The sequence below is a fragment of the Lycorma delicatula genome, chromosome 4, assembly GCF_047948215.1.
Source record: "Lycorma delicatula isolate Av1 chromosome 4, ASM4794821v1, whole genome shotgun sequence".
NCBI classification, from domain to species: domain Eukaryota; kingdom Metazoa; phylum Arthropoda; class Insecta; order Hemiptera; family Fulgoridae; genus Lycorma; species Lycorma delicatula.
This window is the reverse complement of record NC_134458.1, coordinates 16,347,552-16,358,277: the sequence shown is the minus strand read 5'-3', so window position 1 is coordinate 16,358,277 and position 10,726 is coordinate 16,347,552. Positions and strand designations below refer to the sequence as shown.

At 28.5% G+C, this 10,726-nt stretch overlaps 1 protein-coding gene across 3 annotated transcripts in view; it reads left to right on the top strand.

Annotated features, from left to right (window-relative positions):
• The first annotated feature begins 201 nt into the window (after positions 1–201).
• The window catches only part of LOC142323140 (F-box/LRR-repeat protein 20), an 85,986-nt gene continuing 75,461 nt past the window's right edge, over positions 202–10,726 (top strand). For 2 of the 3 annotated variants that reach the window (XM_075362404.1, XM_075362403.1), the window contains exon 1: positions 202–529. In XM_075362404.1, coding sequence (XP_075218519.1) covers positions 500–529 — 30 coding nt within the window. In that variant the 5' untranslated portion in view covers positions 202–499. Of the gene's footprint in view, positions 530–9,677; positions 10,647–10,726 lie in introns of all 3 variants that reach the window. The other variant, XM_075362405.1, reaches the window with a different exon arrangement.

Genomic DNA, 10,726 nt, shown 5'->3' with positions numbered 1-10,726 from the left:
CGTAATTATAAAATCAGCAAAACTTTCGGTGAAGTATATGTAGATATGAAATTTTTTATCTATTTTTAATACCATAAAAGATTAGATTTTTTTTTATTAAATGGAGTTACAAAGCAAAAATATCCACAACTTTACATTCTGTTGATGACATTTACATACACTTATTAAAATTACTACAGCTTAGCAGTCAGTCGTAAACAGCGCTGCACTTTGTGAGAAAAATAAGAACTAGTGAACGTGTCGTCTTTCAGGTGTTTTTGTTTGTAAATAATTTTATTGCTGTTCGATGCCTCTGTCCCAATAGTTAATTATAGAGTTACTTGAGCTAGCAGTACATATTTTTACTAATGGTTCGGATGTTAATTTTAATCATTTGGATCAAAGCTGTATTTACTGTATATGTATGATCTTACTCATCTATTTCCATTATGGGCCTCGGATTCATGAATTAATTTGTATATGCCTTTCTGTGAAACTTAAAGATTGAATTCATAGTAGAATGCTGCATAATAGTAGACATAAAATCGAGGTAAGTTTTTATTAATATTTGGTTTAATGACGATATATTTATTTCTTTACATCGATTAGCTAGCAGAAAACGAAACAGCTGATTGTTCGTTGCCAAGGTTGACTGGCCTCTTGAAAATGTTAATTAACTTTTTAAAATTAAAGAAAAAATATTTCATCATTGATTTTTGTTTAAAAGTCAGACCGCCCTAGTTAAGCCTTAATAAAGTGTGTGATTCATTTAAATATATTGTCTTTTTTTCAATCATTTGTTAATTTTCTTTGTTCTGCAATATCAGTGGCACTAAGGAAGAAAACCTTGAATTAAAGTTAAATACTGCAGCCCACATTTATTTATAAACAATTTTTTGTTTAATTTAATAGAGTTACTTCATGTAATCAAGCCAACTCAAAGGATTATGTTGTAAAATTTCTGTCAAAATTTGTTTTGTCATTACTTTTTAAAAAAAAATTATAAATTCTCAAATTTTTTTAATCATTATGCAAGAAATTTTATTAGTTTCTGGTGAACGATTAATAAATTGCAATTCTTTATTGATTTGCTTGTTTGTGTATAAATTTAAGTTTTGATAAAACAATTGCCCATGTAATAGTGTTATTAAAAGTTATTAATTTTTTCAACATAAATTTTAAGTGTGTATAAAAGTTGTTTGATATCTATATAAATGTATAAAATCACTGAAGAGAATCTTGTAATTTGTGTAGCCTTACATGTCTGAAGAAAAAAATTATTTTTAAAATTTGTTGTCATTTTTATTGAATAATAATACAGCTAAAAGTACAGCTTTAGCTAACAGAGATAGCATTAGCATTTTTTCTGTAATAACTACCAGAAAATTGACTCCAACATTTTTGCTGGTAATATTTATTAATTTATAAAATGTTTATTCAGAACTTTTTAGCTTAATGGAAATTCACAATTTAATATTAATATTCAATTAGTCCATAAAAATTTTAGTATTTAGATGTTTCCTATTATTTTGTTTAGAATAACTTTAAATTTAAGTACTTATAATAAAATGTGTTTTGTTTTTTTTCAAGGAATACTTTTTTCCCAATTTTTGTAATTTACAGTTAAAATATAATTTTGTTAAATAAGTAATTGTGCTTTTTTTTTTAATACAATGTACACTTTAATTAGGTTTTATTAGTGCTGCTTGTAATTTAAAAATTTTACATGCAACACAACTATAAAAAGACTGCACTGATAGCGTGAAGAAATAAGTTATTGTACCCACTGTCATTGCAAAAAACGTATTGTATACACTTTCTCCTCTTAATAGAAGAAAATATACATTTATGTGTATTGTATTAGATATGAAAAAGTACAGTTAAATATTTTTGTAGGCATTTAATTTTATCAGAAATCAGTTAAATAATCGGGTAAAATGTAGTATATTTGATGAAAGGAGAGATTTGTTTTTCTGTACCCAAAAAATCAATGCAGAGTTTGTAAATTTATTATATATATCATCCATTCATTCCCCTAGGGTTTATCCAGTGATGATAAAATTTTCTCATAATAATGTGCTAAGAGTTAGTACAGTCACATTCCAAGATTAATTGAAATTCACTATAGTTTATAGTTGGTATAAATTATGTATATGTGATCCATTAGTTGTGTGATTAGGATCAGCAGTGATCAGGCATTCTCACTATAGGGCTATAGTTGGAGTTCAGTCACTTGTAGTTGAATCTGAACTTGTTTATATGTTATTGAGGTTCAATTAATTGTTCTGTCTCAGAATTTGTTGGCATAAAATTTGACAGTATTAACTGCTGAATTGTAATTAGGCTTACAGACTGTTATAAGGAAGTATAATCTGAAAAAGTATATTTTTCACAACATTAATGTAGAACATTGTTATTTAGCTTAGCATATTGACTGCTGTATGCACACATAATTGCTTGACTTCTAAACCACATTCCATGTGTTTATTGTTATTTTCTTTTTATTAAAACTGTTCACTTATTTTGAATTAAATGTATTTAATTATATTTGCTTAATTAACAATCTTTTATTTGAATATTCATCATTTAGTTCAAAAATAGATGTCCATTTTTCACTTTTTAAGTACATCCTTCAAATGTATGCCCAACATTTATTTTTTTTAATTTCAGTTTCCTGGATGATATTAACAAGGCGGAATCAGCTTGTAAGGGCTGTAGTTTAGTGTCTCACCTAGGACCCAGTTTAGTAAATTAAACATGCCAGAGATATTTATCTTTTTTTTCTTCTTTTTTTTGTTTATAGAAAGCAAGTAATGAGTATCTTATGTTAATTTCAAATTTCCCCTGCTGCTAATTTATATAATTAACTTAAAAGTTTTATAAATTATAATTAAAACTGTCTAATTTCTACAAAATGAGCTGTTTAATTAATTCTTAGAAGAAGAAAAAATAGTTGTAGGATAAAATGTTTTCACATATTCATGAAATCTCATTGATACTTTTTATATTTAGTTATTTTTTGATTAATTAATAATTTGTTAAATTGCATAATGTGCATTCAAATTTTATTTTTATTTATACATAGAACAGCTTTGATTTGCTTTTGTCAGTGTGATAAAACTTTTCAGTATATATTGCTTTCTGATATATGTGTATGGTTAAGGACTGGTATGGATTAACATTGTGTAATAAATAAAGATTGATGGTAGTGAAATTAAATACATATTTTTATTCATTAGCTTAATGTTTATTTGTTGATTTTTAATAATATGTCCACCAATGTAACTTAACATTACTCATGAGATTATAAAATGAATGCTTTTTCTAAGTTCTCTTCATTAAGATTTGTATCACTTACTGCATTAAAAGTCCAGGAAGTAGTATATCAGTTATATACTAAACTAATATACTATGGCTGATCTGGGTTCCATAGGATTCCAAACTTTGCTCACAACACTTTTTCATGCTTTACATTCAGTCTATAGCAATAATCCTGGCCTGGTTGATGTCAATTCACCGATTCCTCAGGTCATCTGCAATTTTTTTTAACTCAAATTCATATACTATTTTCTTCACCAACTGTGTTAATATGCTAATTATGTTAATAGTATTCCAGTTATTTGTGTTTTATTATCGAGGATGTTAAAAACTTGTAAAATAAAAATATATTTTACTATATGTACTTAGATAATTTTAATCTGATCTGATGTCAGTAGTCCTTTCTCATTATCTCACCCCTTTTTCTTTTCCCTTCCTCATTATCAGTCTTAAAGTACAGGTCTGACCATGCTGAGGATGCTGGAACCTGAAGAGCCCGTATATCCTTGCTACATGATAATGGGGCTGCCTTGAACTGACACAAGGTATATATATATATATATGGTGGGAGACTGCCTGTTGATTGACTCGGGGAATCTTGTTTCTTGACTGGTTGTGTTCAGTACTAATTGTTGAAGTGCCAATCTGATAAAGCCAGGCTTTGTAATCCTCCAATAAAATAAAAGTAATATATATGAAATCATAAATTCTCAATTCTATCTTTGTTTTCTTCACTGCTGTAGTCACTAAATTTATTTTCTTCAAAATTCTCATTACTATCAACTAATTTACTACAGCCTCTATTTCACATTAACAGTAAAAAATATTACTTCCTTCAAGCTTTGAAATTTTAGAATACCTGTCGCTAAAATAATGCTTTATTTAAAAGTAAGAAAGTAAAAGTTTAAACAAAATTTGTACACTTACACATTAAAAATAATATAATGATATTTCTATTAAAACTGCAATATTTATGTAACTAAGAAACATACAGCATAATATGTCATTGTTATTTATTCTCATTAAATCAACAATTGTAGGCAGCTAGTTCAGAGAATGATGCATTCATGAGTTAAAGCAAAGCAAGATTTAATTTACATGATAATTCTAATCAAATATTGTATAGATACATAGTTCTGATATTATGAAGTAACATTATAGAAACAAAGAAGTAAGAAACACCTCCCATCTTTATACTATTAGGTTTAAATATATGTATTTAATATTGCGTATAAATATATGTAATCTCATTAAATTGCAACTTTATTATTTATACATTATATTCGTACAAGTATATTTAGTGATGCAATTTTATTATCATTAAACATTTGTATATAAATCAGTTTGTTTTTTTATAATGTAATAAACTCTTGTTCTTTGACTTAAATAAATATATATTAACAATTATAAGGAATTAAATCAAATTTATTAAATTCTGTAGACAGATATGTTGAATGAGGTAGATTAGTATGTATGATACATCATGTTTTTGTCTAGGTACTATTGTGTTTGTGAATTGGATGTTAGTTGTGAGCCAGGGATAAAAAGAAATCATGTCTATTAATGCTGCTATTCAGTCACCCAGATGAAATGCGTATATCTGTATTTAGGATTAATTTTTTCCTTCCCATACAGCTATTTATTAGTACCTTTTTTTAGTGAAGATACAGACATATATCGTGTAACTTATGATATAGTACTGTAGTTACCTTATTTCTTAAAGTAATTTTTTTTTCTAATTTTTCCCTAGATTTCTGTACTTTTTCTTCACTATCTCTATGCAATTTATTTTTGGGTGCATTCAAGGTGCTTGATATTTTTGCATTGTTTTGTTAAATTTAAGTAAAATTATGTTTAAAAATGCCTGTTGTTTGTAAATTTATAAAGTTAAAAGTTAGCAAAATTGATAAAACTTGAATTTTTAGCAGCGATTACTTTTGTCCAATTTTTTTTGTAAGTTTTCCGATTATATTATTTTTTATAAGGTAAAAGAAAATCGCACACATGAGCAGTACTTATTAAATTGTGTGTTCTTTTCACTTGTTAGCACCTGGCTGGTTTCTTTGTCCTTTAATTCAAAAGATGCCAATTAACTAATTTAGTTTAAAATTGAGATACGAAGTCAAGTAGAAGCAAGCATACAACTGATCATAATTCATCTACAAAATGTATATAGACTAAAAAAGGGAGAAGATTACAGGGTGAAGTAAATATAATTTTGGTCGTTCCTTGTAAAATCATGTTACACCTTGCCTCATGTTATTTAATCTCAGTTGTCAGTGTACCAAAATTTATGAAATCTATAACTATTCTTAATATATATTAATGAGATTTTTCTACAAATGTTCAAATTAAAAGAAGCCCCATCAGTTAGTTTAGTCCATAAATAAAACTTTATTGGCAAAGAGGCCCCATCACTTAGTTTACTTAGTAATTGGCAAACGCATAATAATTCACAGAAGGTGTTGAAAATGTTGTCCACCCACTTCTATGCACTTGTCAGTACGTTTGACCATGTTCCTAGCTACACTTGTTAGCTGTACCCTGTCTGTTTTCTGGGTGGTATTGATATTGATAATCTTTGTCTTCAATTCCTTCAGGGTGTCTGGAATGCTTCTATAAAGAATTTTTTTTAAGTAACCCCACAGAAAGAAGTCTGGACTAGTCAAGTCAGGCGATCTTGGTAGCCACAATTGTTAAGAAATGATTCTTCCATCGAAAAAATCCTGTAACATCTCCATAGTAGAGCAAGCTGTATGGCAAGTTGCACTGTCCTGTTGTAACCAGCAGTCACACTCATCCTCTTGCAGTAAAGTATGAACTGTTGTATAATTTCTTGGTGATGGCAGCAGCCACAGTTTTTAAAAAAATAAGGGTCTTATTATTTATTGCCTTGAAACTGCAACTGTACGCCCATTTTTTTGTGATTTTAGGAGGGATTCAAAGAAAATGTGCAGGTTTTCAATGCCTAAGGTTTGGTAGTTCTGACTATTAATATACTTACCAAGGTGGAACCACACTTCATCTATGAAAAACAATTAATCTAAAATGCCAGTATTACCTCTATGAACCATTAACAGTAGTGAACCCTTTTAGCATAATCTGCATTAATTTGCTCATGGAAAAAATTATATTCAATACGAATAGCATTTCAGCATTCTCCTTGCTGTAGTGTGGGCTGCTTTAATGGCCTGTACAAACTGTATTAGACACATTTCTGGTCTAACACTGACCCTGTTTCACAAAATTTTTTAAACTAATTTCTGAATAACAATTTCACTGGTGCTTCTTTTTCAAATTTCTCTATAAGCTGTCGGCAACACCCATGAGATTTCTTCTCTAAATAAGTTTTAATCACAAATACATGTCCGTCAACAGTTAACCACATGATTATGTGGTCAACCTTGTTCAAAGGCCATTGCTCAACACAGATTGGTAATACTCAAATCTGAAAGCAATAAAGAGTCTTCCCCACTCCAGCTCCAGTCGTACCAACATTTTCCACATTATTTTACCCATCTCACACTAATGTATGCATTTAGTATGAACTACTGTTTAATGTTGTACTCTTTTAAGTTGAATACGCTGTATTTTTGATGACTACAAATTGATGAACGTGGTAACTGCTACTTTACATGAAATGTCAGTAATTAATTAATTACAATAAATACTTGTATAATAATGAATAAATCCAATAGATAAATATATTAAACAATAGATAGAAGTCTTTATACAACTATAATGACACTATGGTAGTACAAATAATTTCATTGAACGTAATTAATTATCACTTATTACTGTTTTTATATCTGTAATCTGCAATTTAAATACCATACTTAACATATATATCTACATTTTTTAAATTCTTTTCTCAATTACTTTTATGTAGTAACATCTGTTCCAAAGAACCAAATACCTCTGCAGAAGTACCAGTTGGAAATAATGGATTGAAAAAGCATTAGATGATACCAGATTATTGTGTCAAAATAATTATATACTGCTTCTAGGACTCAATTTCCTAAGCAGTTTAACATTCAGTAAGGCCTTAGACAAGATAGTAATCTACCCTATTAGATAGGTAGTTCTTTCTCACCACCCTTCCTTTTTATTTTCCTCAATCTCTTCTTTACACCATAACCAGTTCCGTTGTATAGGTCTGATCCTGCTAGATTCTCCATGCTAAAGATGGTGGGGCCTGAAGAGTCTGTGCATCCTTGATATCTGTTGTGGGGGGGGGGTGCCTACAGATCAATATAAGGACTATTTTCCCTATCTGATGCACAGCAAGACTAATGTCTGAAGTGCCTATCAGATAAACTCAGGCTTCAAAGTCCCTCTAAAAGGAAAAGATAAAAAAAACACGAAAAACTGTAATATTATAGAATTCAGTCATAAGAAGTTTTTATTCATCTAAATCCATTTGTATTTGCATACATACAGAATTAGTAACTGAAAATTTAAGTATTTTCGGTTAGAGGATTAGAAAATTTTAAAAAATATAAAAATTAAAGAGGTCAATATTTTTCCCAATAATTACTTTCCTATTATAAATTATAATAACCAGGATATAATTGCTTAATTTTAATTTAAAGTAAAAATTAGAGATATAATTTTAGCATTAGATGAGAAGATTCAAATGTTAATTTTGACTAGGTAAAGATCCAAACTCCCAGCAGCTATAAATATAATTTGTCACAGTGGCTTATGTTGAAAAAAAAAGAAGAAAAGAAATTAAGCAAAGCAATTTGTGTAATTATTTATTTTTTAGCTGATTTTTCATTGAAATTCCTCATAATTGTTACTTGTAGAGTAGATCTTCATACTGTGTGTTTGTTAGCAATATGTATTGTTCTGAACAGTGATACCATTTACATGCAATTATTGTTTTTACATGGAGGGGGTTCTTGATTCTACTTTGTTCAATTGAAGAGTTAGTATTTTTATTTGCAATTAAAGTTGTGTTACTGTTGTAAATATTATTCAAAAATACATTCTTTTTAATATTTTTAGAAATTTTATTTTGTAGCATATCATGTACATTCTAGTTAATATTTTAGAACTAAACACTGATATGTTACTGAAATCTGTTTCAGCAGAATTATCAATAACAGTTATTTAACAAAAAATAAATAAACTAGTATTATGCTTTATTTTATGGCTAAATATCATAGCAGTTGATACTATGTATCAAAAAAGGAAAGAAAGTATTTTACATCCTTATAACCTAATTGTTCTGCAACTCTAGGAATTGTATCCTGGAAAATTATGGGTACAGAGTAAAAATAAATTGTAGTAGTGTTCAAAGTCTGTTTTAATCAGTTGATTTTAGTAATGACTAAAAGTAAACAGTAAAATATATGGAGTAAGTTGTTTGCTGTTAGCATCTATTAGTAACCAGTGACCATTGTGGTCGGTAGATCCCACTTCAAATTTATAAAAAAAAAAAATAATGATAAATGTTTTATACAGATCAGTATATAATTAAACATTGCATTTATGTTGGTAAAGATGCGTATCCTTTCCACATATACAGGTGTCCCATGAAGAAACAGAGAAACTTTTAAGAGATGTTCCACTGGTGAAAATAATAAAAAAAGTTCATATAAACATAGATGTGTTAACACATTGTTTTCGAGTTATGGCTAGTGAAAGATTTCGCCTGGATTTCAGCTTTTCTAATAAAAAAAGCCCTACTGTAATTTTTGGGACCCAAATTAAGGAGTAAAGGAGGTGGTTTCTAATGTAATTTGAGTTTGTAAATAGAATCAAAAGGTCCCAGAACTGTAACTCCAGTAGTTTTTAAGATATCCTACATAAAACGCAAAATTCAGTGTCAAAAAACAAGTTTTTTTTAGGTTTGTAGTACAATAGCTTTGTTAACTGACTAATGAATGCAGAAAATTTACTAACAGAACTTATAGAGAATTTATTTCTGAAAAAATTAATGTAAATACAGCCAATAAAAAATAAATAAAAACTTTTAAAAACTTGTTTTTTATTGAAGTAAAACAGACAAAAAATACACAGAAAATCAATGTATTCTTTCTGTACCTAATAAAATTTTTTTTTAATACAAAATTTATTAAACAATAATTTAACTGTGCATATTCAATAGTTTACACAGGTAAAATGAAATAATTACTTAAAAAACTAAGTAGAAATGTATGTTACTTTAGAAATATTTTAAAAAAAACCGTTTATTGTATAGGTTGGCAGTATTAACAACTGATCAATGATGAAAATTGTGTACTTTGTTTAAATATGTTGTCATAAATTCATACAGGAAGTGTAGTGTTATCAAACAGTAGCGTAAAAATGCCGTTTCAAATTTCTATTGTGAAATATGCCGATATAATTTTTGTTTATGGCTTTTTTAACAGAAATTCTGAAGCTGCTTGATGTGAATATCAGGAGAGATTTCCTGGAAGACGGATTCCAAATAAGAAAACTTCTGTGTATCAGCATTTACAAATGAAAGGGTTATTTCCAACGTTTTCATTTTCTGTTGAATGCCAAGTAAATCATGTTAATGATGAACATCATGTAATTCAGCATATTCAACATAGCCCTGGTACTAGTACAAAGCGAATTTAATGTTTCACTGGTTTATCAAAAAACAAAGTGTGGCAAATCCTAAGGATAGAAAATCTTTATTCTTTCTGCCTGCAGAAGGTTCAAAATTTTCTGCCAACAAATTACCCCCAGCAGTTAAATGTTTGTCATTGGGTTTTAGACAACCCTGTAAGGTAAATTCAATTGTATTTACTGATTAAGCCACTTTTACGAGAAACAGAGTCTTCACTTCTAAAAATAATCATTTATGGAGTGAAGACAATCCACATGGTACTGTGGAGACTAGTTTCCAACATAGATGTCACATTAATGTTTGGTGTGGGATTATTTATGATAAAATTCTAGAACCATTTGTTTTCAATAAAAACCTTACAGGAGATGAATACGCTCATTTCTTGAAAAATAATTTGCCAGCTCTTTTGCAAGATGCACCTTTACAAACTAGATTGCAAGAGATTTTCCAGTATGATGGTACAATGCCACATTTTTCTGTAGTAACTAGAAATCACTTAAATGCTAATTTTTAAACTGGATTGGTCATGGTGTACTAATCAAATGGCCACCATGGTCACCTGATTTCATTTGGGCTATGAAAACGATAGTATACCAACAAAAGGTTAATACTAAAGAAAAGTTACTCATTAAAATATGAAATGTTATTGAATTTATGAAACGATTTTGAGATGATATGGAAAGCCACTGGAAATATTTTACTTCAGGCAGAGTCCTGTGAGCATTGTGAAGAAGGGAATTTTGAATAATTTCTGAAACTTGAGGTTTGTTATTTTGTTACCATTTATCATTTGATGTATTTTATTTTTTTGTTTTGCTGTATTAATAATATGTAGAATGTTTA